This window comes from Lagopus leucura, unplaced genomic scaffold, assembly GCF_019238085.1.
Source record: "Lagopus leucura isolate 7727_CA_CO unplaced genomic scaffold, USGS_WTPT01 Super-Scaffold_100159, whole genome shotgun sequence".
NCBI classification, from domain to species: Eukaryota; Metazoa; Chordata; class Aves; order Galliformes; family Phasianidae; genus Lagopus; species Lagopus leucura.
In genome coordinates this window covers 12,059,476-12,086,606 of record NW_024962335.1, presented here as the reverse complement: position 1 = coordinate 12,086,606, position 27,131 = coordinate 12,059,476, and the positions used below count along the sequence as shown (strand labels likewise).

General features: G+C 49.6%; 1 protein-coding gene across 6 annotated transcripts; it reads left to right on the top strand.

Moving 5' to 3' along the window:
- The first annotated feature begins 1,147 nt into the window (after nt 1-1,147).
- On the top strand, nt 1,148-26,769 carry SGSM3 (small G protein signaling modulator 3). 6 transcript variants are annotated; one of them, XM_042890433.1, is made up of 23 exons: nt 1,458-1,658; nt 2,279-2,342; nt 8,210-8,293; nt 9,547-9,632; nt 10,824-10,890; nt 12,276-12,484; nt 12,627-12,734; nt 13,474-13,617; nt 13,996-14,191; nt 14,409-14,554; nt 15,109-15,336; nt 16,480-16,534; nt 19,570-19,697; nt 19,995-20,150; nt 20,757-20,811; nt 21,259-21,308; nt 22,526-22,678; nt 22,778-22,848; nt 23,183-23,231; nt 23,548-23,633; nt 23,923-24,045; nt 25,206-25,266; nt 25,619-26,769. In XM_042890433.1, exons 3-23 carry the CDS (start codon nt 8,287-8,289, stop codon nt 25,700-25,702), a joined length of 2,262 nt encoding a protein of 753 aa, XP_042746367.1. In that variant the 5' UTR covers nt 1,458-1,658; nt 2,279-2,342; nt 8,210-8,286; the 3' UTR covers nt 25,703-26,769. The 6 variants fall into 6 exon arrangements, with proteins under 6 accessions (XP_042746368.1, XP_042746372.1, XP_042746367.1 ...); XM_042890434.1 differs by lacking the exons at nt 1,458-1,658; nt 2,279-2,342 and adding an exon at nt 1,148-1,204; XM_042890432.1 differs by lacking the exon at nt 2,279-2,342.
- The last annotated feature ends 362 nt before the right edge of the window (nt 26,770-27,131 follow it).

Here is a 27,131-nt window from a genome sequence, read left to right as displayed (position 1 = left end):
ATTTCTGACCTTCAATATTCTGCTTATAGCACCTGTGTTTTACTGGGTATTCAGTACTGGACCAAACTTGTCTCCGTCTGACTTAAACTGGAATGAGTTCCTTACCTCTCCTTCCCCAAAAGCTCCTTACCTTTGTTATTTTTCCTGGTTCTCAGTGATACTGTGTTAAACATTACTAGATTCTTGGAATGTTATGGCTGAAGAAAATTACAGAAAACAGAATAAACTGAAAAAAGCTACCTGCTCTCCTCCTTGAGGCCGTGATTGCTTGAAGAGGATTTCAGAATGCAGTAATGTGTTGTAAAGAGACTTGTCTATATTAAGTATCTGGAGAAGTGGGAAGCTTCAGGCCACGACCGCCTCTCATCCAGCTGCCTCTAGAGTAAGGCGTAAACGCTGGTGAAGTTTTATGGTGCCTAAAATATTTTGCCTGTTTGTGCTATTAACATTTAATTAGCCATCTGTTTAGAAAGGGGGCGACTTCAATTGAACACTGTATCCCGGGCTGTGGGAAAAGAGAGGTGGCAGCAGGGACATGGAGGGGATGGTCTGCCCTCATGGGGCCCCATCTGGAGTGCTGCATCCAGGCCTGGGGCTCAGCACCACAATGACGTGGAGCTGTTGGAGTCAGTCCAGGGGGGGCCACGAGGATGCTCAGAGGGCTGGAGCATCTCTCTTGTGAGGACAGGCTGAGAGAGCTGGGCTTGGAGAAGAGAAGGCTGCAGGGAGACCTCATTGTGGCCTTCCAGTACTTGGAGGAAGCATACAAGCAGTTGGGGGACCAACATTTCATGTTGCCTGATAGCGATAGGGCAGGGGCAAATGACACTAAACTAAAAGAGGGGAGATTTAGGTTAGATGTTAAGGAGAAATACTTTGCCGTGAGGGTGGCGAGGCACAGAGATCCGTGGGTGCCCCATCCCTGGAGGCGCTCAAACCCGTGTCGGATGGAGCCCTGGGTTATGAGCTGGCCATAACCAACCGTTCCAAACCATTTCTGGCCGCTTCGCACCCCACCCTCGGGCGCTCCCCGCACCGCCTACAGCTCCCAGCGCGCCCCGCGCCGCCACCCGGATGCCGCGCATGCGCGTAGCGGCGCCCTCCGGAGCGGCGTGTGGGGCTGCCGGCGCTGCTCGGGGTCCCGACCCGCCGCGTGAGGGCGGGCGGGCGGCGCAGCGGGCGAGAGGGGCGCCGTCGGGAGCAGGTGAGTGCCGGGCGGGGGCGGGGTTCGGGCCGTGCCGCCGAGCCGGGGCCGCTCAGCGGGCCGCCCCTCAGCCGCGGGGCTGTCAGCCGCGCCTCGCCCCTGCACGGCGGTCGCGCGGTTCCGTAACGGCCGCTCTCCTTTGCTCCCACTCAGCCGGCGCCCCCGTGCTGTGACACAGCCGCTCCGTGTGCCTCGGCCGCCGTCCTCGCTGCCCTCCGCATCCTCCGCTGTCTGGCTGGGTGGCGGCCTGCCCGTCTCCTATCAGCCGGGGGCAGAGGCACGCGTGGCACGGAGAAGGAAACGTGGCAGAACCTCGGATGCGTGAGGCGCCGGGGGAGCCGGCGGGCAGCGGGCGCTCCTCGTGTCTGCGGTGCTGCCTTCGTCCTGCGGGCTGGGAGCCCCTCGGCAGGAGGCGGCTGTGGGCTCCGGGAGTGCCTGGAACGGAGCTGGTGAGGTAGGAAGAAGGAAAAGTTTCTTCGTGTCCACCTCCCTGCCTTCCTGATTCTTTGAGGGATCTTTGCCTGTGCGCAGGTGCTTTCCTGCTGATCGAGTAGGTTTCAGTCACGGGCTGAAACGATCTTGCTGTGATGCTTTGGGGCAAGCGGTGGTAATAACGTGGTAAAAGTGCCGTGAGGGTCCTTCAGCCCTGGCGTATGAGAGGAAGAAACAAAGTGTTGCAGGAATTAAGAGCGTCCCGCTGTTCACTAATGGGAAACCTGGTCTTAAAATCCCCCAAGAAGGGACTGCAGCAGTGAGATGCTGCTGTGCAGAAGGGAACAGGGTTGCTCAGTGGATAATCTGAATTCAGGAATGGTTTTTCAGCTGCTCCAGTGGGAGGGGGTGTGCTGGAAAGAAGAGCTACTGGAACGAAGATTGGCTTCATTATGCCTGTCTGGATGTGCACAGCATCTCTGGAGTTATCCCTCTGCTGAAGTGAAGGGCACATTCCTGGAGGATGCATGAAGTAAAAAGGGGAGCAGGGCATGAGAAGAGGCATGGTGTGTAATTATAGATGTCAGGGTGTGGTCTGGTCGTGTCCTGTTAATATCAACTTATGTTAATTCTGTGTTTCAGAGACTAAATCACCAGGTGCTGCCTTTTTCTGTTCCTGTTTAAGATGCTTTGACAGTGTGTCTTGGTAAGCTCAGGGAGATGTTCAATAGGGGAGAGATGTGAGCAGCAGCAGCACAGAGGAGGGGCCACACTGGTGAGGGGCTGAAGCATTCAAGGCCAGGCTTTGGCCTTGATGAGACTTTGAGCAACCTGCTCTAGAGGGAGCAGGTTATAGCCCTGCCTATAGAGAGGGGGTTGGAACTGGATGATCTTAAAGGTCCCTTCCAACCAAAACCATTCTGTGATTCTATGACAGTGAGCATCAGCTGGTGAGCTGAGCGGAGCGCTGCACTGCTGCTCAGGACTGAAACAATTCCCCAACACTTGGGTCTTTGCTATGTCGTTTTAGATTTGGCTTTATTCCGTGCTATTAACCCAGCATTTCAGCTTTGTACCCTCAGCAGCACACAGACTTGTTTAAACTTCTTTTTTTGCCACCTTTCATCAGACAGTCAAAACTGGAGTCACGCAGAGCTCACTCAAGGTGAATATTTGGGAGGGCCAGGAGGGGTGTTCCTTTCTCATCTTGCTTGTCAACTGTGCTGCTGCGGGCTGCAGGTAGTAAAAAATCCATTTGTTTTATGAAATGGGAGAAAAGAAAGCTGGCACATTGTCATTAGTATGATGAGAGCAGTTGTCACTGCCCAGTCAGTGCAATGTTTGCTGGCTGGGTAATACCTGATGATTCAGAAATGAGAGAAAATGTCCATAACCCTAACAGCCCTTTTGTTCTGGAGAAGAATTCTTCCTGATCCCAAGCAACAGGAAATATGGTTAATTCTGTCTTGTTTTGTTACATACACTAATGATCATCGTGTTGTTTGTTTTTGTTTTTAATTTGACTTGTCTGCTCGAATAAATTTTTGCAGGAGCAAAAACCAGATTTGTGTTAGGAGCTTTGCGAACAGTCCTGGGTGGTGCTGTGGGTGTTATTTGTCTGTTTCAGAAAGTTGAGTTGTGTGAAGGCAGAGCCCCAAAGAAGGTAATCTGATGTGCTGTGGGAGATATTGTCCTTTAAATGCCATTTTTTTGGAGCCAAATGAAGTGAGAGCTGCTTACGATGATGAAGAGAGAGTCCTGCTGGGTGAGACTGAGGCTCTTTTGCTAACATGAGTTGTGCATGAACAACATAGCTCTATGGGAGCAACCTGAACTGAGCCTTCCTTGTGTCTCACAAGGGATTGATAACTAAAGCTCTGCAAATCCATCTGTACCATGGAAGAGCCATTCTTCGGGCTGCTTCTTTGTCACTGGCAGCAGCAGGATGAGAGCAGCCCGAAAAGCTTCTTTGTGCGGTGAGCTTTCAGGGCCAGCTCTGGATCAGGGTCAAAGTCTCACGTAGAAAACATGCTAATAGCGTCTGTAAGTAACTGTCAGTAATGTCCTTCTACCTTTCTTTGGTTTGTAACAAGGAGAGTTCTGCTGTACAGTAAGGGAGGTGAGAGCAGACACCTTGCTGGTTTGTATCCCGGCCTTTTCTTCCTCATCCAACGTAGATTTGAGAAAACAAATCCCACTGCTCCTTCTCTCAGTGCCTAGTCTGTCCCTCTCCTGTGAAGCGGGAGCAGCACTCTACATTTACATCACATATCCCATCATCACTTAGGAATATTGGAAAAGAGAGATCTCCTCCTCTCATGATCCCAAGGATCTGGCAAACAAGGTGCTCTGCTGCTGTTTGTGTTAGCAGGCACTCAGCTTTTGCTGTGTAAGGCCAGACAGCTTTCGCTTTCCAGGATTAAAAGCATGGTGCTTGTATTAGCAACAAGAAATCAGCAGAGCCTTAAATGAGTTCTGTTTTGCTCTGATGTTTTTTTTTTCCCTGAGCCACACGGGGGAAGCCTTTCTTATCTCCAGATTTGAGAAATAAGTGCTACAGGCAGACCCTAAAGCCTTTTCAAGCTGTGCCCTGCATAAAGGATGTGCTGTCTGCTTTGGAGCCAGCTAGCAAAATAAAAAGAGGTTTGTTCTGTGAGGAAAACGTCTGTCCGTAGGCAGGAAGTCTGCATTCTGCATAAGTGGGTGTTGTGTGGGAGTTTCTGTCGAGACAAGCTTGACATGTCAAACTGTGAGCAGGAAATCAGGCTGGGTTCTGCCTGCCCAGTGCAGAACCAGTAGGAAACAGCATTCTGCTTTTTCACATCCTTATTTTCAAAATGGATACACAGCTGGAAGTGCTCTGTCCCTCTGTGTCAGCTAGCCGGGCTTTGTCCCTTTGGCTCCAGTTGAGTGCTGCCATCCTTGCAGCAGTACAGAGAGCAAAGCAGAGGCATGGGAGTGCCTCTTACAGCATTTCTGTGCCTGCTTGCTTTTCCAGCCTGGCCAGGAGTCTGCAGGATGCTTTTTGGCAGGAGACACGACACAGAGTTCCTCCCAGTTCATCTTTTGCTGGGACTGGGGCCACTGAACCCCGAGGCACACTGCTGCCGTCCATGACAGCACCATCAGCAGCTTGCATCATTCCTGGGCTCTGAGAGGGTGTCAACCCTTGCCACTGCTTGCCAGGCTCCTTCCACTCTTTCTAGGCTGTCTTGTCCTCTGATGGAGGATTCTTACAGGGAAGTGGGATGAAGGCAGCTGAAGTTCCTCAGCTTTTCATTCCCAGTCACCAACTGAGGTTGGAAGTGAGCAGGAAGGCTTCCTCAGCACCTCCCTCCTGCACCTAGAGCAGCGTGAGGCCAATTGTTTGTAAACATCTCAGGTCTACAAACCTATTTCAAGGTATTTCCTGTGGTCATCTAGGTTTACTGGTATCACATTGAATGCTTAACCAGGAGCCTGTGCAGCGCTATGTGGAATTTTGCATGCTTCCAAAGGCAGGGGTCAGGGTACCAGGTCCAGAAGCTACTGTGTCTTATCCCATGCTCAGAGGTATGGCTGTGCTGTGCTCACTCACCTGCTTATCTGTGATGCTGGAGTTTTCTTCTGACTGTATGCATGCAGAGCAAATATTGACTCGTGGAACTAATGGCATTTGTGGCTCCAGGACACGCCTTCACCTGGCTGAAGGGGAAACTGCTGGGGGAAGGGAAGGCAGAGGGAATTACCGGGTTCCTGCTGAGGGTTCTCCTTGTGCCATGCATTAGGTGAGTCATGGTTTGAGCTCTGAAAACAAAGCTTCCCAAGTGTGAGGGCACAGAAATGAGCTGCCTGATTCAGTGCAAGCTTTTTGTCTTCATTTCTAAGAGAAGGACGTTCTATATGTTTAATTGGTTGCAATCTACTTGGGGTTTTAAAAGCTGAATTGGAAGGGACTTCCAGAATTACACCAAGTATGTGGCTTCCTGGTGAGTATTGTGGCTTTGCTATTGCCCTTACTACTCCTACAACTCTTTAAATAAAAGAAGACCATAGCAGTGAGCAGTGGAAGCCAACTGACAGTCTGTGTTGAAATTAAGCATGGTGGTTAAAATTGGCAGGGGAGGAATATGCCTGGGAAGGAGTTTTGGGGCCAAAATAAAGATCCTACTGTAAAGCTCCAGACAGCATTGCTCCACTAGGAACAATTTCTTCTCAGTAAGAGACGTGCTGCAGTGGCACAGACTGACCAGGGAGGTGGTGGAGTCACCGTTCCCTCGAGGTGTTTGCAAGCCATGTGGATGTGGCAAATGCTTAGTGGGCATGGTGGGGATGAGCTGGCGGTTGGACTGGGTGATCTCAGAGGTCTTTTCTAGCTTTAATGGTTCTGTGATTCATGGCCTAGACATCCAGGCACTACCACAACAGGGTTAAGTGGAGATCACATGGCAAAAGAAGCCAAGCGAGTAAAGCATGGGCAGCAGGAGATTGTTATCTGTTTGCAGGAAGGCAGGTATTTGAAATCTTTTGAATTGCAGCTGTGTGGAAGGGCAAGTTTGTCCAGAGGAGGCTTGGTACTGTCAAGTGGAGGTAAATTTGCAGGTCTCCTTTGCAAACATCCATTTCTAAAGGACACTTGCAGGGAAAAGAAAGTAAACAGATGTATTTCTTTGTGGTGCGTTTGTGACTCTGGCAGGGGTTTTGCAGCTGGAGCGCTTCAAACAGCCGCAGCTTCCACTGCAGCACCTTTTTTAGGTACACAAGCTGTCCTTCTGGCTGTCCCCCAGTGAACTGGGAGCTGTGCTGTGGTTTGTTTACATGCATGTGCTTTCACTGGGTTCATGGGATCTCCTTTGGTTGCTTACTGTCTGCTGGCTAGAAGAGCTGAGAGCTGCTGTAGGGTCACATCCCTCTGTCCTGGCCAGCAATGTCGGCACCAGGTCCCAGCTGGGTGCTTTCGGGAAGGTTTCCATGGGGCCCAGGGGCAGGAAAAGCCTGCTCTCATATCCGGGGCCGGCAGGAGAGCGATGACGTGGGCAGGGGGAGGTGTTCCCCTCTGCTGCACCTGTTGTGGGATGAGGAGGGATCTCAGCACTCCTTCCCAGCTTCTTGGGCACCGTGCTTCGTTCACTGGCTACGGGTGTTCTCTTGTCTATGTGCCTAACACCGGCTCCTCAGTGACAGGTTGGTTCAGCACTGACTGTGCATGCATGAAGGTTAATGGTGACCTGGGGGCTTGAGGAGGCACTGAGCGTGCCAGAGTGGTGGAAGGGCAGCGGGGAGCCAGAAAAAAGCCTCCAAATGCATTGGCAGGAGTGCCATCAGCAGTTACCTGCTTGCTGCACACACCCTGAATGCTGCCACGTGAAGTGAGAGTGTTGTTGCTCTTTTTCTATCCTTGGGATGGGTTTACCTACTGAGAGAAAACCCTGCACTAAGAGAGCTGGAGCAACAGGCAGGAGTTAGGGGCAGGGCAGAACACACAGGTAAGCAGCTGGCCATGCGTGGTCGTGGCAGCTTCTCAGAAACAAAAGCTGGACTTGTGGTTGCTTTGATTTGTTGTTTCTTTTGTTTGTTTGCTTCTTTTTTGCTCTAAGAGTTGGTGTTGGAAGATTGGCATCTGTGCAGCCATAGCAGCTTTTCTCATGCAGAAAACTGCTTAAATCTGGGGGGAAGAAGCCTTATTTGTGTTCTCAAATGCAGGTGCTTTTATAGCTGCTTGTCTTGGAGCGCCGTAGCAAGTCACTTCATAGAATCATAGAATGGCCTGGGTTGAAAATGACCACAGCAATCATCTAGTTTCAACCCCCTGCTATGTGCAGGGTTGCCAACCAGGCAGACCAGGCTGCCCAGAGCCACATCCAGCCTGGCCTTGAATGCCTCCAGGGATGCCTCCCCTGTCTCAGTTTAAAACCATTCCCCCTTGTCCTATCACTATCCACCCTCATAAACACCCATTCCCCCTCCTGTTTGCACTTGTAGGCTGCAAATGCTTGCTGGAGATATATAACCTTGTACTGCTGAGCACTGTAAACAACTCAGACAGGGCCTGCTGGGTGAATCCCTCGCACTCCTTCTTGCAGTGGTCTGCAGCTAGAAGTGGCTTTACTGAAAAAGGAAGCTGGAAAATCCATTCAAAGCATGCAAGCATTAGCTTCTCCTAGGTTCTTTTTGAAGTAAGTGTGCTCCTGTGTTTTGCTTTGATGCTCCCAAGATCTTTTTCAGGCTTCTTGCATCTCAAACTCACTTCAACACCCTGGTCCCTTCACTGTGGGCAGTAAATTCAGAGAATGGTGATGTGCCATCTGCTTTTTTAGTGTTCATAATTGAATAGGATTCAGAACCTGTGATGGAAAAGATAATGGAATTTGACTTGATTTTTGGCATTCTTTGAGTCAGCAATGCTGCTGCAGTCACAGAGAATTTGGTAGGTGATACCATGCTCTTTGTAGCTGGTGGGTGTGAAATCAAGAGGGAATTCCCTCTTGGGAAGTCTCTGGAGTTTGCTGTGTGGAGTTTGTGCCTGGGGAGTGTGTCTATCCCTCACTGTGCTCTCAGATACTAATTGATGTTCTTTTTTTCTGTTTGTAACAGGGCAGTGACCTCTCACCCTTGAGAACAGCATTTCTGGACCTGCTGACAGCCTCTGCCACTCAGCCGTACCTAGAACAATGTCAGGTGAGCAGGCAAAAATGGTTGTGATGCCTTCTTTGATGGCTTTCTCTTTCTTCATCTGCAGCATGGTAAAAGAAAGTTACTGATTCCAACAGCCGTTCTCTATGTTAACATACAGCTCTGCCTGAAATGGAGGGAGGGAGAGTGCCCAGCTCTTTATGATCTAGCAGCCTTTTTGCTCGGAGGAGTGCAGTTCCTTCTTCTACCCTTTGCTGAAGCCTTCAGATGCTGCTTCAGCCATTGAATTACAGAGAAAGGAGGAGGATGAAATGAAGTCTGCCTCCCCATTCTCATAAGACCTGCTCAGTTCTGTTCTCCCAGGACTTGCCCCAAAGTAGGTGGCTTGCTTATGACCTGAGAGATTTATTCAATAAATTGGTAGTTCTAGGACAGAAGAATTACTGGAGTTTGGCTGTGGGCTACCGAGTTACAAGTTTGGCTAATAGTAGGTCTCCTCCAGCACATCCCTCTTGCAGTGGAACTGTCCCACCCCATGTCTTTGCACCTTCCCTCCTGAGCTAGCTGCTTATTTCAGGGAAAACCCTAAGGGAGACTACTTCAAAGCCAGGTAAACCTTGGTGGTGGTGATGTGTACAATGGAAGACCTGGGATGTGCTTGTCTGCTTCAATTGCAGAACTCAATGTCTGCTTTCGTTGCAAGGGGCACAGTACCTCTGGGAGGGTGCTTGCCTTGCACACAGAACAGCAAGGTGATAGGCATACCTATGTTGCTGCAGCTGTCTGTGCATGATCTTGGCAGCCTTAGAGGGAGGGCAGCAACATCCCAGCCCTTCAGCAGCAAAGGGAGCAGCTGAACATATTACTGAGGGCTCTGGTGTCCTGTTTTGTTGCCTGGCTGACACAGTTTCAGGGCAGTCTGGAGTGCTGCTGAGTCAATGTCAGTGTCTCTATAGGAGGCATTTACTTCATAAATCTGTTTAATGGTTGCCTTCACTTGGCACAGCTTTTCCAAGAGGAACGATCGCATGATGCCACAGAATGATTTCTGTTCCCCAGAAGTCCGTTTGTTAGAACTCAGTTTGGCCATTCTGCTTCTTTTGCTTGGTAATAAGGGTTCAAACCTTCTAAAATTATTTACCTCCTTGGTGATGTGGAAGCTGTCACAGTGTCTAGAAGTAATGACTAGATGCCAATATCTGGAGTAGAGACTTCTGCATAAATCCTTACCTTGCTGGAGCAGTCTGTACTGAGTGTCCCGGGTTCTCACTGCTGTATGTTGCTCTCTTTGTGTTTAGGCCATCACACTCCCTCTGCTGGGGGTCCCTTCTCAGCACTCACACCCAGCATTTGGCCGCAGGAGATCCTGGCGAAATACACACAGGTACAGTGTTGGGCAGGATGGGGATGTTCTCTGGATCTGCACAGAAATAAAGAGACCCTGGTGATTTCAGGTCGTCTCTGAATGCTGTAAGGAAGAGGCGGGGATGCACTCTTCCTCCAGTGGTTCACTTGGGGGCACTCGTTTGCTATTTAAACTTCATTTGTTTTGTGGCTGCGTCCTGGCTCTTGCAAGAGGATCTTGCAGAGCATACAGAAATTTCTGTGAATTATTGCTCTGCTATTTTGTAACTATTGCTCCCCTGTAAAAAATGTTGACACTCCAAGGGAGTCTCTGTCACCATCAAGCTACCCTGGACAGCTTGCGCATGGCAGGAAATGCTAGCCCCAAGGCTTGCCTCCAGGTGGGCAGAACAGGAAGGAAGGAAGCAGATATGGAATTTTGTAACCTAACCCTCAGTGTTTGCTGAAGGCAAGTGAGCCCAGAGAAGGAGGCTGAAGCTTATTTTGGAGCTATGCTAGAAGTGTGTTTCTTTGGGGCTGCCTGGGTGCAATGCTTGCAAGACCCCACAGGAAGGGCAGGTGGGCCAGCAGGAATCAGAGGCATCTGTAGGTATTCACTCCTTACAAAAGCCTAATGATCATAACCACTAGTGCCAACTATGAACGCAGGTAGAAGAAGCTGAGAATTAAACTGAATTTCCTTTGGCCTCTAATTTGGGCTTGTCTCACAGATCCAAATCCCAGTTTTTTTCTGCTGTCTTTCAGAGTAAACTTGAAAGCAATAGGCAGGATGTGGGGCACTGCAGGGAACTGAATTTGCAGTGTGTGCACTCTAGGTTACAGAGGACTACTGTGTCTTAGAGTTGCAGCCAGTAGGGCCCAGTGTAGATGATGTGTGGATTCCTCAGTCCATGAGGAGGACTGTCTGCCCTTTCAGATGGGGAAGTCTTCGTTGTGATACGGTGCTGCAACTCAAGTAGTTGTACCAAGAGATTGTGCAGCTGGGAAAGCAGAGCTTCACATCTTCCATATAGAAGTCAAAATGGGGGCAGCATGCAACACCTCCCCAGCTGGGAATTGTGGAGGAAGGCATCAAAAATAAAGGTGAAGGGTTGCAGTTGCTCAGAGGGCACAGTGCAGGCAGTGTAAGATTGGGCGATATTCACTTGTCTCTGTTCAGTTGCTCAGTGCTGGAGTGGTAAGAATGTCTCTTCTTCCTTATATCTCCCAGAAAGAAGAATCCATTGAGCAGCCAGAGTTCCGCTATGATGAATTTGGTTTCCGAATTGATAAGGAAGGTAAAACCAGTCCCATCTCTCTCCCTTTCAGTTTGTGCTGCATGGGGCCTTGGGCAGAATGATTTTGCAACCACTGTGTGCTAGGTTTCATCTATTCAGATGTCAACTTCTTTCCATATACTACCATTGTTACTAAGGGCCATGCATCAGTTGAGCTGGCCTTGTGGAATAAATACGCAGCAGAGTCCTTTCCATCGCCTTATGTCTGTGGCATAGGTGAGGAAGAGATGGAAGTGAAGAGGAAGCTGCCATTTCCATTAGTGGTGCACTGGGAGAGGCAGCTCTGCTGGCTCACAGCAGGCTTCTGCTGTGGTCAGGAGCACTGAGCACCAATGGCAGGCACAGTGCCACATGCTGCCTATGGAAAGCTCTCAGGCGAGTGGCAGCAGTTTGTGTTCTACACATCCCAGCATCTTGGCAAAGTGTAGAGCAATCTGAAGGGGCAGAACCCACATCCTAGTTTTTCTGCAAGATTCAGAGGCAGGAGGCCAAACAGAAGAGAGCTATGGCAGTTGGGCATTGAACAGCACAGCTTGCTGCCTTTGGAAAGATGAAGAGAAAGGACTGCTGGATGGGGGAATTGCTTTATGTGCTCTGAGAGGAGATTTCCGGATCTCAGGCCGTACAGTGGGGGGGGCAGAACTTTTTTGCCTGTGGTGCCCTAAGACTCTACAGTCCTAGAGGACTTTCTTGAAGCAGTAACCTAGAGATGAGGACAGGACAAAGAGACTGATTTCATTCAGCCAAACCATTTGATAGACTTGTGCATTATAAAGTCAGCAGAAAGATTTGGATGGTGTTGTTGAAAATCTGCTATGTGGTGAAGAATGGAGTGCCTTATGTCAAACCTATATTGTGCTAATGTATCTATTTTAGAAAGCTAGCCTCAGGTTAAGGTACTCTCTCATTGGGAATTGGGCAGTGTTCTTATTAAAGATTTTTTTTTTAATGAATAGGTAGCCCCAGAGTTAACATTTTGTGCCTCATTACTTGCATGAACATACAGCTTTCTGCTTGTCACCTCTGAGGCCTGCTATGCTTTTGTCAGCTTGATTTACAGATCCTCACAAAACCCAGCAGGATAGCTGCTGCCAGGGTCTTGTTGAATTCCAGCCGCACTCTGCTGTAAATCATGTGTAAGCAGAGCCTGGGCCTGCTGACAGCTTCTTGGTTCTTAAGGCTCCAGTGCCTTTTGCTTACGATCACAACGTTTGCTGCATAGAGAAGACAGTTAGAAACCAAGCTTTGCCTTCCCATGCTCTGGCTGGAAGACCTGAAAGTTTTTACGTGCTTTTATCAGATGGCTGTCCTACTCTCCACCCCGCCCTATGTTTGTTCCCTCTCTCACTTGTCTCCATTTCATTCCCTTCCCTTTGCTGAGGCAGATGGTGCTGAGCCAAACTCCAGCAAACTTCTGGGGCTCCCGCTGATAGAGGAGCCACAGCAGAGGCTCAAGTGGCAGGCTCATCTGGAATTCACACACAACCACGACGTGGGTGACCTCACCTGGGACAAAATTGAGGTCAGCCTCCCACATTCAGACAAACTGCGCTCCCTGGTGCTGGCTGGCATCCCACACAGCATGAGGCCGCAGGTGAGAGACAGCGGGCTGACCTTCCTGCCTGTGGGAAGAGACAGAGAATTGAGGCCACCCTGTCGTGGTTGAGAAGGTGCCAGGCCGTGGCTTTCTGGGGCTGGTTTAGTGACTCCTATTGCTGTTCACTCTGTCCCCACAGCTGTGGATGCGTCTGTCTGGGGCCTTGCAGAAGAAGAGAAATTCAGAGATGTCATATCGTGATATTGTGAAAAACTGCTCGAATGATGAAACCATTGCTGCCAAGCAGGTGAGAGATGCTGCCTAGTGCTGACTGGGCGTAAGGGAGTGGGGAGAACAGCAAGATTTGCTGCATGAAAAGGAAGGGGTGTCTGCCTGACACCTGCATCAGGGACAGCTGAAAGGATGTGTAATTGAATCCCACCAAAGGTTAATCTTACTGGGCATTTATCTGCTTTGTTTGTTGGAGTAGAAGCTGTGCAGATCCCCCACTTCCTAGGGAAGAGGTTTAACCTCTGCTACCTGCAGGCTAGATTACCACACGGCAGTTTCATCTGGGCAAGTTCCTGACACTAAATGAGGCAGAGGGTGAAAGAGTAATAGATGTGCTTCCACTGAGATAGCAACGGAGGGAAGGACAACTCTGCCCAGGGGTAGCTGTGGGCTGTTCACCTCCAAGTCCCCCACCGCAGGTGTGGCCACATTGTTGGTTTCTCACCAACAATGAATAAGCATGGTGAGAATCCTTGCTTGAAATCCAAGCAGATGAAATTCCCAGCATGCTTACTGCAAGTGGAGAAACTAGGGGCTGAGTGGAGGCAAGTTTTTCTAGGGAGTCACCAAGTTGTCATCTGACTTGTTTTTCACATATTAACAAAGGATATTAAATTAACCCCAGCTGCTTGAACAGTGCCATCTTCTTTGATGCCTAAAGACTTGGGTGTAGGGAAGCAGAGCTCACTGAGAGCAAAAGGCAATTATTCAAATGCTGCTAACTAACCCTTTCCTTGCTTCTGGCTGTCTGACAGATTGAGAAAGACCTGCTCCGCACAATGCCCAGCAATGCCTGCTTCTCCAACATGAACAGTATTGGGGTGCCACGGCTACGCAGGATACTACGGGGACTTGCCTGGCTCTACCCGGAGATTGGCTATTGCCAAGGCACTGGCATGGTAACCTGCTTTAATAGTGCTTTTGTGATAGGGATTGTTCTGTAGCTACTTTGGGGTAAGTGATTTGAGGTAATGCTGCCAGATGCTGTGACCTCCAGACTAGCTGAGGGGAAATCCTTTTCACACAGAACATATTGCTTGAGGAGGGTGGAACAGAGTAACACCGCGTGTCCAAAGGTGTGCAATAATTTGGTTCCTCTGTGGGGGAGGAACTGGTGTTACACTGCACAGAAATCTCTTCCCTGGGAGAGACTGCAGTAGAGCTGCTGCAGAGGAACGAAGACATTGGTCTTATAGACACTGGACCATGTGAGGAGATGGGGAAGGAGTGCTACTGTTAGGACAGGCTTGGCATATAATCTTCCTTCAAAATCCTAGGTGGCTGCTTCTCTGCTGCTCTTCTTGGAGGAGGAAGATGCCTTCTGGATGATGTGTGCTATCATTGAGGAACTGGTTCCCGCCTCCTACTTCAGTACCACCCTGATGGGGGTGCAGACAGACCAGCGCGTCCTGCGACAGCTCATTGTACAGTACCTACCCCGTCTGGACAAGCTGCTCCAGGAGCATGACATTGGTAAAAGTGTGCCCATGGCTCCTCTGGGTGGTGTGCAGGCAGAGATAACTGCCCTTGTTTCACAAAGGGAGAGCAGCAGAGCTAGGAGCAAACCTGGCCCTGGAGGCCAGGGCAGTGCAAGGTCATCTGTAAGCTGGGAGGGCAGCACTTAGGACAGTCTGTTTCTGCTGGTTAGCTGACATCCCATCGTGATTCCTTTGTATGTCTCTATTCACAGAGCTGTCCCTGATCACCCTGCACTGGTTCCTCACCTCCTTCGCTAGTGTTGTCCACATCAAGCTGCTGCTGCGCATTTGGGACCTCTTCTTCTATGAGGGTTCTCTGGTGCTGTTCCAGCTCACTTTGGGCATGCTCAGTATGAAGGTAGCACTACCACCACTTCCTTCTTTATAGCACTTCAGTATTTGACTGCAAGATTGAGATGCAACAAGGCTTGCTGTATGTGGTCTGGGAGTGTGCAAGGGAAGATGACTCCTTGCTTTCCTCAGAAGTGGAAGCCGTGAAAACTTCCAAGGTGCTTTGCAGATTCAGGGATTGCTGTTTTCCCTGCTTACTTCATTTGATCCCTCATAATTAAGCCCCATCAGCTGCTCCCTCTGCTCACTCTAGATCCCAACCTGAGAATGCATCCTATTTAAATCAAAATGTCTCTTGGTTTTGCACTGTCTCTATGACTCAAAAACATGCCAGGTGGAGTTTTGGGAGCAGATCTCAGTGCAGTAGTAAAAAATTGCTGTTCTATTCCCAGAGCTAGCCTGCATTTTTTTTCTACCAAAGTTTTTAATGTAATTTCATAGCTTTACCTGCATTGTTTCTGGCCTGGGCAGTACACTGAAAGTAGAGTCGAATCTAGCAGCTTCAGGAGCATAACTGTCACGCTCACTGTTCTGTGTGGAAAAACAACTGCATCTTTGCAGGAGGATGAGCTAATCCAGTCTGAGAACTCTGCCTCAATCTTCAACACGCTCTCGGACATCCCAAGTCAGATAGAAGATGCAGATGTGCTGCTGCGGGAAGCCATGCGCGTGGCTGGCTCACTGACAGATGTGGCGGTGGAGACCCAGCGTCGCAAACACTTGGCCTACCTCATTGCTGACCAGGGGCAGCTGCTCAACTCCAGCACCACTGTCAACAATTTATCCAAAGTGAGCGCTCTGAATTCTGTCTGCCTCCACTGCTCTGTTTTTACCACTCTGTATTTCAACCAACTGCTGTTTGCGGGCAAGAGGTCCTCCTGTCTGAGAGGACGTCGGCTCTGTCACCCAGAGAAAAGGTGTTGGCAAGAGAAGGGAAGGCCTGTGCTAATGAAATGCTGCTGACTCTGTCCTGATTGATAAATCCACAGATGAAAGGAATGTTGATGTCAATTGTGATTATCATTAATGAGAGTAATGATGGAAAGCATTACATTTCATTAATGAGAAATCATAAAAGAAGCAGCACTCACTTTTGGCAGAATTTGCTTGGCACTAACGTAAGCGTACAGCAGAGTGGGACCTGGGATTAATCCATTAGTAAGAAACTGACGTGCTGAAATAATTCCGGAAAGTAGAGTGCAGTGGCCTTTGAGAAGCTGAATAAGAAATGCATCTGTGTTTAGTCATAGATCACAGTCTGCAGTTGCAGATGTAGTACCTCCTGTTCGTCAAGCCTGCATAAAACATATCTTCTTGACGCTCGTCTTAGTGCTTATCACCGGGCACTCCTGCAATCCCAAAATGTAATAAGCAGCCACTTAGAAATTTAAATACAGTTATGTGTGGAAGTGCTTCTGGCAACAGGTAAAATTAAAACTGAAATTATTCAATTGAATCAGAGTTGATTATTGAACTTCATGTATGCTTTTGTCATAATTGAGCTATAAATAACCCACTGCACATGGAGCAGAGCAAGCAATAGAGCTGATTCATTGCACTGGAACAAGAACAACTCTTGTATAAAATTGCAAAGTCACTTGCCTGCCCCTTGCAATGTTAGCTATCACAGAATCATAGAAGGGCCTGGGTTGAAAAGGACCACAGTGATCATCTAGTTTCAACCCCCTGCCATGTGCAGGGTCACCATCCAGCAGACCAGGCTGCCCAGAGCCACATCCAGCCTGGCCTTGAATGCCTCCAGGGATGGGGCATCCACAGCCTCCTTGGGCAGCCTGTTCCAGTGTGTTACCACCCTCTGATTGAAAAAAAAAAAACCCTATCAGAATCCCTTGCTCAAACCCAACCAGTGTGGAGGATTATTTCATTTACTAAACTTACAAAAGTTTGTGCACTTTGTTCTCTCCTTCTCAGATCGTGCGGCGCAGGACTCAGCGCAGGAAATCTGGCATCACCTCTCTGCTTTTTGGTAAGGACAGTCCTGTGCTTTTCATGCGGTGTTGATGGATCAAGCAGCCATGAGGGGTGGGAGATGCAGGACAAAGGAAAAGAAGAGAAGGGAGCCACAACTGAAGGATGAGCTGGAAGAAGTGTAGCTTTCTGTTTGCTTGCTTTGACCTGATCTTAGGAGGTGCATTTTGGATTAGTTAGTTGGTCCTTAACTGGTGACTTACCGTGGATGAGCTCTTTGCACTGGCTAGACATTTGAACATACTTTCTACTAAACTGTATGCAGTCCATGGGCTGTGTGCTGTACTCCCCTGAAGATCCCAGACCAGGCAGGATGGCTTGATGTATAACTCATCAAGATTCATAAGTCAAAATTTATAACTGCAGGTATCACTGATGCTCCATGCACTGATTTTTCCATGCCTACTCTGAGAGCTTCACAGTGTGGACATTTTTGATTCTTCTCATTGCTTATGAGCTAACCCAGCCAATGTCCAGAAAACGCACAGCCAGCATAGATTTAAAATAATGTAATTCTGTGGCTTCATAATAGCCCTTCCTGTTGAAAATCTCTCTGTCGTCACCTTCCTTGCAACTGGTTAGCTGTCTTGAAATTGCCACATCTCACCACAGAAATTGTTTTTCTGGGGAAAGAAAATGTACCAAATTTACAGGATTTTAAAAAAATCTCCTGTTGTTGTAGTAGCCTGAAAAAATCTAAAACTGTGTTCTGCTGGTCTTTTCAGAGAAGAGCTTTTCTGATGATGTCTGAGCAGCTCATGGGCCATCAGAGGCTTGCTTAGATGCATGTTTATACATAACGCTGTACATGGTAGTGCAAGGCCAGTGAAGCTGTTAAGAAGTGAAGAAATGCAGGCAGGTTGCTTGTTCAAGCTATGCTCTCATAGCTCTTATGTGTAATGCTATCATGCAGGCAGTATAGACTATATCTGTAGGGAGCTTAGCTGCCAAGCACATCTTCCTTGTGTCTCAGTTTCCCCTTGGCTTAAGTTTGAGCAGCTTTTGAGCAGCCCAGAGCCACATCCAGCCTGGCCTCGAATGCCTCCAGGGATGGGGCATCCACAACTTCCTTGGGCAACCTGTTCCAGTGCATCACCACCTCTGAGTGAAAAACTTCCTCCTAATATCTAACCTGAACCTCCCCTGTCTCAGTTTAAAACCGTTCCCCTTTGCCCTATCACTATCCACCTCCATAAACAGCCGTTTTCCCTCCCCTTTTCCTTTTGGATGGGCATTGCAACAAGGCGATGCATGAGAGTTAACCCTCCTCTGCACAACTATGCAGCTCATGAGGCTTTGCAGGCTCAAAATAGAGCCCTGTCATGCAGCTGATTTCATATTCGTTTCCTGCTTTTGAAACATATGTGCAGGCATGTCAGGTGCAGCGAGGTGTATCTGCTGGTAACCCCAGCCACTTCCTTTTGTGTTACATATATTTGAAGGGGGGAAAGGTATAAAACTTTCTTCCTGTCTCTCCTGCTCGTGTTTGGGTGGGATTCCTCTGGACATGGAAGGAGAAGCACGGTATTTTGGCCAGAAGGGACTAAATGATGAAATTGCATTATCTGAAAATGAGGGCAGCCCACTGAGCTAGCGTGGATGTGGTTGAGCAGTTTCTTCTTTAGTCACCTTCTGTTTTAGCAACGTTAATCTTCCGCCCTCTGAGCGATCTGTTTCCAGTCCACCTCTTTGAATCTGTCACGAGGCTTCTTGCACACTCTGTGGCCACTTACAGGGAGGTTTTGGTTAATTTTCATTGCTTGGACTGGGACTTGGTGTGTCTTATTTCTGGTCCGGAAACAAAGTTCAGGTTTTTTTTATGCTCTCTGTATCTAAATCTGATTCTCATAATATATATAATCAGTAGAAAAGAATCAAAAATAATTTAAAATCTAATCCTGTGCTTCCAGTTATGTTCCTAAAGTTTTGGTCTTTTTAATTAGTATCACTTGAGATTAAAAGATACAGTTCATCACTCTTCATAAAGCAGGAGCTACTCTTCATGCATACACAGCTATATTGCTCATTCTTTTCATCCTGTTTTCTGCAATGCTGTTAGAAGGCAAGCAGTGTAGTAGTTTGCTAGCCACTAGTTTACTAGGGATGTATAAAAATGCCATTTATATAAAAACTGGAGTTCATGGAAGAACACATTGTTTTAAATGCCAATTTTGTTAATCAAACTACCAATTCTTCAGTATATTACAGAAAGCAAAAGTAGATAGTGAAATTGCACTTTGAATTAAAAACAAAAGCTGGATCCTTTCTTTTAGGAAAAAAAGAGCAAGTGGTTCATTATGCCCAAACTTCAGGTGCCCAATAAAGACTGGATATGTTAACTGTCTAAAGAACCAATACCAGTAGGTATCTATAAATAAGTAGATACTAGCTGTCACTGCTCCTGTGGGATTAGTGAAAGTTGGAAGATGCTTTGGTAACTTTTGTCTTGTACTTGTGACCCTTCTATATACCAAAATCTTTGAAATGTGTCTGTTAGAGGGGCTAAGATCTCAGATGGAGGCTTGTCTCTTGTGGCTCTCACTTTTAGACTGACAGAAGAGCTGTCTTGGTTTTTCACTTTTTTCTCAAGTTTCAGTGAAGAAGATGCTCTCATCCTGTAGGCAAAAATTAGAAGTAGTTGAAAGCCGTTTCAGTGTAAAGAGAATTTCAGTTCATGACAATTTTTGGAAGTTTTTTAGGTTTGAGTCCAACCATTCAGCTGCTTCTGTATACTATGCAGGCACTGCTCTGAAACAGTAGAGCAGCACTGTGGCATGGTGAGTTGCTCAGAAAGATCAGAGTTGACATCCTTCAGCTCCATATGTGCTTGGAAATAAAACTTGAAACAGTCTTGTTGCTACTTCTTATGTACACTACTGAACAGATTGGCAGTAAGCACCTACCTTAATGTAGGCAATTCTAAGTCAGGCTTGTTTGATTTCTGTAGAACTAATGATTTCTAATATTGATAAAAAATATCTCGTACTTGTTTTCCCTTCTGCATTTTCCCTCTGGCTGTGTGGGCTCCACCAGGAGATGAGGACTTGGAGGCACTGAAAGCCAAGAACATCAAGCAGACAGAGCTGGTGGCCGACCTTCGTGAGGCCATTCTCCAGGTGGCACGGCACTTCCAATGCGTGGATCCCAAGAACTGCAGCATTGTGAGTGGGAGCTGCTGGGTGCTCCTGGAGCGGGTGGGCTTGAGGGAGAATGCATCAGGTGTAACAGATGGAGGGTGAGGGTTGCTCAGCCCTTCTCCAGTGCAGGAAGGCTGTGCTGGGAAGTTGCCTTCCTGTGAGGAGGAGAGTTTGGGAACAAGGGCCAAATGCTTTGGTAGATGAGCTGAGTGTAGATTCGTGGGCACGTTTGAGTTGGAACGGACCTTTAAAGGTCATCTATTCCAGCTCTCATCATCAGTTGTTTTTCATTCCTCTGCTCTGTGTCCGTGTGCTTGCCAGGATCTGACTCCAGACTACAGTATGGAGAGCCACCAGCGGGACCATGAGAACTACGTGGCCTGTTCCCGCAACCGGCGGCGCCGTGCCAAGGCACTGCTGGACTTCGAGCGTCACGATGACGACGAGCTGGGCTTCCGCAAGAACGACATCATTACGGTATGCCAGCCTAGGGGAGAGGCACCGGGCCACGATCGTGCAGTCCAACTTGTTTGGGATTCTACACTGCCTCTTCTGTGGGGAAACAAGGGAGGAGATGAGCTCAGAGCCCAGTTAGGAGTCCGAAGCGAAGCAGCTGCCTGGGGATGAGGCAGTGTGTTCCTCTGAATGTTGTCGTGTGTTGTCTTGTCCCAATGCAACTGCAGAGTCCCTTTCCTGGCTGCCACACAGCTGAGCCAAAGCTAGATTTAGTCCAATCTGTGCTCCAATTCAACACCACGTACCAGGTTGTGGTAAGACTAAAAGCATCCATTTTGTCTTTTAGTTGTGGGCATCCCATCTGGAACTTAGAAAAACAGGCATGGAATTGTGTTTCCAGTAGCTTTTTGCTGTTGAAGGCCCAGAAGCATGTGAGAAGGGAGCATTGACAAAAGAGCTGAAAAGAAAGCAGTTAATCATTATGCACCCACAGTCAGGCAGCTGTAACCTTCCTGGCACTGCACATGCTCCTGTGGGGATGGATTTCTGTTTCCCACTTTCATTTCTGTCTGCTTCAAGTCACTGACACTCTTTCCAACTGCTGTTTTCCACTCCCTGTTTTTTCAGATCATTTCCCAAAAGGACGAGCACTGTTGGGTTGGAGAGCTGAATGGACTGCGAGGTGAGAGAGCAGGACAAAGCTGTTGTTACTGGGAGTAACAGGGCGGGATGCAAAGCATGCATTCATCCACAGCAACTGTGCTGGCATATTTTAATAAAAAGCACTGCCATTCACTCAGAGGAGCTGCCAGGGACCAGGGGAATATTCCAGCAGGGTATGAGGGTGGTGGTTGCAGCTACATGCTTGCTTCTTGCAAACAGCAAGGTTAGGCTGCATCCTCCTGTCACAGTGTGGTTGGGTGCACATCATCTCTGCTGTTTGTGGGCAGCATCCAGCAATAGGTTTCTTCTTGCAGTTGCCTTAATTCTGGTGATTTTCTGGCTGCTCGCTTCCTTTTTGGGCTTGGACTTCATGAACTCTGATTTATTCCCAGCCTTCACTGGGCTCTCATCTCCCTTAGACAGAATTCTCAGTGTCTGTGGTAGGCTTATGTCTTTGTCTTCGTAGGTTGGTTTCCTGCAAAATTTGTGGAGATCCTGGATGAGAGGAGCAAAGAGGTAATTAAAAATATATATATATATATTAAAAAAGGTGATGTCATAATTGAAAAGAGCCATGTATTCCCTCTTTGAGTGTGTTTGCTCTCTCTGGCTACTGAGCAACTTGGTGATGTTATCAGCTTATTTTCCTAGGCCTGTTTGCTCAGTTTCCTGAGGCTGGCCACGCAGACAGCACAGGCTGTGGGGGGAGTTGAGTGCAGTGTGGGCTAGCAGGGCCCTCAGAGACCAGCTTTGAGAAAGCAGAGAAAGCAAAAGGCAAGCACACAGCAGGATCCTGTGGTCAGTTGGTCAGTGTTTCTGCCTGCTTCCTACTGCCTGTATTCTCTTCCTCCTCTGAGGTTATTCCTGCAAGTCCTGGTGTTCTGTGGTCACCACAGGGTATGGTCCAAGTAGCTGCACCCAAAAGAGCACTGTCTTGGTTCCTCTTGTGACCAGCAGCAGTGAGATGCCAGCTGTTTAGAGCAGATGCCTCACTGTGGCCCCAAGGTTACTGATAGGAGATAAATATCATCAGCTGTTGGCCTGTGCAATTTGCAGAAGTGGAGAAAAATCTGTCCTGCTTTTCCTCTTCACCATTTGGAGAGTGAGGAGTGGCTCAAAGGCCGACCTGAGACTCCAAGTGAAGCCCTTAGTTAGATGTCATCATTGACATCTCACTTGCTTCCTTCACTCCCCTTCTCTGGGCTGGTTCCATAAATGCATGTCACGTATCTCTCTGTTTATCAACGGTGCTGCTGAACAGCTCTTCTCCCAGATGAGGATTCCATTTATTTTAATCCTGACATGTTACTGTTAGTCCTTCGGGATAGCAGTGTGTCAGTGTGATACCTTTGAGTGATACACCAGCTGACCTGGGAATTCTCACGTACCCCTATTTATCCTGGCCTTTAGCAGCTGACAGAGTCCCAGGAGCCCTCACTGCTTGTCCCAACCTTACCTTAGCTTGGACAGCATCACATCAAACTGCAACAGTTCCTCTGTGCTGAATGCTGCCAGGATGGTGCTGGTGTCACTAGTATCATGTCCAACATCTAAGCACAAAGGTGCTGGTGTCCCAGCACATCCCAGGGGACCAGCACTGGCACCTTCTGCAAGAGCCAGCAGGAACATAGGAGGCTGAGGAAAATAGGGCGTACCTGGGAGTGGAGGACTGGAATCAGCTGTGAGCTGCTCCATGAGCAGTCTGCTGAGAGCTGATTCTCTGTGTTCATCAGTACTCCATTGCTGGAGATGACTCGGTCACAGAAGGGGTGACAGACTTGGTGCGAGGGACGCTCTGTCCTGCCTTGAAGTCCATATTTGAACACGGATTGAAGAAGCCATCGCTGCTGGGGGGTGCCTGCCATCCTTGGCTTTTCATTGAAGAGGTGAGATGTCTCAGTTCCTTTCATGGAACAGTGCTGTTGGAGGGATGGGGTGAAGGGGCAGCACGGCAATGTGTACTGACTGTCCCTATGCCCTTCTAGGCTGCAAGCAGGGAAGTGGAACGGGACTTTGACTCTGTGTATTCTCGCCTCGTGCTCTGCAAGACTTACAGGTAAGGCCACTTCTTTCATAGCAAGCATCAGTGTCTGTGCCCTGCTCCTGTCTGTCTGCCAAACTGCTGCTGCTTACCACCATAGGAAAGGTCATGGTCTGCCCCAGCCTTCATGTGTGTGGTGTCAGCAGGCTGCCATGCCTTTGCTGACTTGGGGCTGACTTTTGCCCTCTTTCTTGGGTTCCTGCATTTGCATCTGGGGTCATACTTTGCTCTCACAGCTGTGTGATCACCTGTGGGCTCAGCACAAGCAAGGGAGCTGTCACTATTGGGATTTGGAGGGGCCTGCATGTGCCCAGGGGTGGTTCTAGCTTTTTTTCTGTAATCTTTTCAGGCTGGATGAAGATGGCAAAGTCCTCACTCCAGAGGAGCTGCTTTATCGGGTGAGTGCTGCCCCAACCCAGGCAGAGCCCAGCTGGTAACACAGGGATGTTTACCATGGGAGCTGCTTGGAGGGTGATGCCCTTCTCCACGGAGATGCTTGATTTCCTTGGTGGTGTGAAGACACCAGGTGCTTGGAGAAAGGCAGAAAATGGAACTGTCAGGCAGTCTCAGCCCCTCTAATGCTAGCAGGTGGTGCTGGGTGAAGGTGGGGAGCTCTTGGGAGGGCAGCACTTGGCTGTGCTGCTGACATGGCTGCTCAGCCCAGCTTAAGGTGAAGCTGTGACCAGGTGGTAACCACATCTTCCTGCCTTCCAGGCAGTTCAGGCTGTGAACATGACGCACGACGCTGCACACGTACAGATGGATGTGAAACTTCGTTCCCTCATCTGCGTTGGGCTCAAGTGAGTAACCCAGACCTGTCACCTTCACACTGTGGGTACTCGGTGCTCGGGAGGGAGCAAAACAGGCCTGTGGGCAGCAGTTGCTTCCATCTACCTTAGGCCATGCGGACTTCCCCTCTCACTTCAGCCACTGAGTGGTATCTGCTCCTTTCTTGCTTGTCATGGTGGCCCACATAGATTTACCTGGGGCATCCTCCTCCTGCTGGGGCTGAAATTAGGCTGTCCCAAAGGGACAAAGCTTCTTTCCCTAGTTTCAGCCCAGTAACAAACCTCTGCCTCATCACTGCAGCGAACAAGTGCTACATTTGTGGCTGGAGGTGCTGTGTTCAAGCCTGCAGACCGTGGAGAAGTGGTTTCATCCCTGGTCGTTCCTGCGCAGTCCTGGGTGGGTCCAGATCAAATGTGAGCTGAGGTAAGTCTGTTCCTATGGGTCTTGCATGGATTTCCTCCTGCCCTGTGTGGAGGTGGCCCTCACCACAGCTGGGTTTGAGCCCTCACCGGATAGCAGTAGCTTTGGCTGTCCAGACATCCCCCCCTGCAGAGATCTCTCTCTGTGTGCTGAGGCAGCAGTGACCGTCTAGACAGTTTAATGGATGCACAGTGCCTGCTTGATTAAGGTCAGAACCTGGCTTCTGGGGAGCTGTCATGATGAACATGCAGGATCTTCCTGACAGCAGCCTCCTCTGGGCCAGCCAAAAGCAGATCAGCCCCACAGCTGCTCCACTGAAGGTACTACCTTGTCCATCTCTGCCCTTCAGCCCCCTCTGCCAGTCACAATGGTTCCCAGCAGGAGCATCTATAGTAGGGAGCAGACCCGTGTGCAGCCCACACCTAAAGGTGCCCTGCTCCTGGTGCTACTGTGGGTAGGAGTTCCCTTCACCTCTGTGCTGCAGTGAGCCTGAGGCTGCTTGCTCACAGCACGGCGCGGTGGGACTGGTTCTTGGCTGAGTTGGGGCTCATTAGGAGCGGGAGCTGAGCTTTGTACCATTCTCCTTCCTGCCTTCATTCTCTGGAGGATCTTGGACACTCTGCAGCTGCAGGTGTTGGAGAATATTCTTGTCAGATATTCTCCTGAGCCTGGAGGACACTGACAAGTTTGGCAGCTGAACTCTGCATCTGTCTTCAGGGAACCAGCTAGAAACATCCCCATGCAGCACATGTCCATAGGGGTCAGGATGCCCCTCTTACTTTAGGGAGTGAACAGTGAGTGTAAAATCTTGGAGATGCTGCTGATAGCAGTCAGCTTTCTGGAGAGAAACCTACATGTGTCTGCAGCTTAGCAGAGCCATGGGGCTGCCTGCACTTCCCTGCATTGTATTGTCAGGCTCTATAGGGGTTGCACTTGAGTCACATTTCTAAGCTGCTCTTCCCAGCCCGGGCCTGGCAAGATGCAAAGCCCTAAGTACAGGAGGAAACTGGCCACAGATGGCTGGTGCTGCTTTTTTGGTGCCAAAAAAAAGGCTCTCCACCCCTATGAAACTGAGCAATTTTCCAGGGCAAGCTGAGGAGCAGTTGTGTAGCTGGGGCAGCAGCTCTGGATGTGTGCATTACTACCACTCTTTTCCATTTCAGAGTGCTCTGCAAATTTGCCTTCAGCCTGTCTCAGGACTGGGAGCTGCCAATAAAGAGGGAGGTGAGTAGGCAGCATTGCTCCTCTTCTGGGCAGGGGGCTTCGCTTAGCACCTCTCCTCACTATCTGGTGCTCCAGCTCATCCTGGAACCAGCTGTGGATGGAGCTGTTTTCTTTAGCGATGCCCAGAATAGGTGGCAGGGCACTGCCCACACAGCTGGGGCAGAGGGAAGTGGCAGCCCCTCCCTTCCTCCCTGCTCTCCAAACCGCAGGGCCTCTCCCTGCTTCAGCTGGGGTGGTGGGAAGTGCAGGCAGCTCTGCTGGGTGCCTTGGCTGCCTGGGCCCTGCTTGTCTGGATGCGTCCCTGCTTGTCTGGATGCAGTGCACTGACCCAGGTCTCTGTGCCTCCTTGCAGGAGAAGGAGAAGAAGCCACTGAAGGAAGGCGTGCAGGACATGCTTGTGAAACACCACCTCTTCAGCTGGGACATAGATGGGTGACCTCCACCCTCCCCCTGCCCCGGGAACCTTCTCAGTGGCCTGCACTCCTCTCCCCAAGCCCCATCATCTCACATCCCCTTCCTTCCCTACCCCACACTTGTATCTGTGACAAAATCCCCCTCGGGGGGCTGCGAGGCTACCCGGGACCGATGCAGCGTGGCCTTGTGGCACTGCTGCCAGACCCGAGGGAGGTGATGGTCGAGGCTGATGCTGCACAGGGACATCTGTGTTCTGACCAGAAAAATGAGTGCCCCCTCCCAGCCTTCCCCACTTCTGCCACCCCCATTTCCCTGGGGAGAGGGGCTGCAGGCCCAGCCACTGTGTGCCAGTGTTTCCAGTGCTACCGTAGCTGTGGGGCAGAGGCAATCCTTGTGGGATGGCTTTGATCCGTGGAGGGTGGCACTGCAGATGCAGGTGGAATAGAGCTGGTGAGGGACTTAATGCTGTGTGGAGCAGGGATGGCAGGCACCCCACCTCGTGCCATCCGAGGGCTCACGTCCAAAGGAAGGGGGAGGGCAGAACCTGAAGCACTTGGATGGGGTCGCCCGACGTGGAGTCAGGGCAGAGAAGGGGGAACTGATATCAGCCTCATCCCACTTCTCTGGCACTGGTGTGTGGGATGTTGACATGAGGTGCTGGAGAGCACCACTCTAACAGCCCTAGGGGACAGGCTTTGTCTCCTCTGGGAGCAGACAAAAACCAACACTCCTGTAGAAAGAGTGTTTCATGCTATCATTTTAGTCTCTACGTGATTTTTACTGTTAACCAAAAAGCTGTAAATTAACTCCGAGAACGTGTGTATATTTTGGCACTGTCGTAGCTCAGGATGGGGTTCAGGTTGGAGCCGGCTCAGGGAGACCGACTGGTCCTCCTCGCCCTGCAGCGGGGGCAGGGATGCCAGTCGGGAGTGGAGAATTGCTGCTTTGTGGTGGTGGCTCTGGATATGGAGTCTGTGACTTTCTAGTGAAAGCGCTTGTCAGTGAGCACAAACTACTCATGAGATGACACTAGATTCTTACTTTATTCTGTGGGTTTGTAAATAAACTGCATCTTGGGAGAGCACTGGACTTCGGCTTTGTTTTTCCATGGGACCGGGGCTAACTAAATTCCTTGTTGAGCAGATTGCCCACAAAGCTGTGGGTGCCCCATCCCTGGAGGCACTCGAGGCTAAGTTGGATGGGGCCCTGAGCAGCTGAGCTGGAGGGGGGGGGGGGCAGCCCTACTATTCCTCAAGCTCTGCAGCCTCATCTCTTGCAGCAGGGTCCAGGGCAGCCCACGGTGCTGTTAGGAGGCTGAAAGGAGCTACTTGTGCTCCTCCTGCCCTGAGGCCTTTGGTGGTTGCTCAGGTTTTGGAAGGACCCGGAGAGCTCACCCACCCCTCAGCTGGAACAGGCAGCAGCGCCAGGCCCTCCCACCAGCACCACAGAGA

Coding starts and splice junctions, on each gene's coding strand:
- SGSM3 (XM_042890434.1), top strand. Junction 13,618..13,995: donor ATTGCCAAGGCACTGGCATG/GTAACCTGCTTT, acceptor TCAAAATCCTAG/GTGGCTGCTTCTCTGCTGCT. Junction 19,698..19,994: donor ATCCCAAGAACTGCAGCATT/GTGAGTGGGAGC, acceptor TGTGCTTGCCAG/GATCTGACTCCAGACTACAG.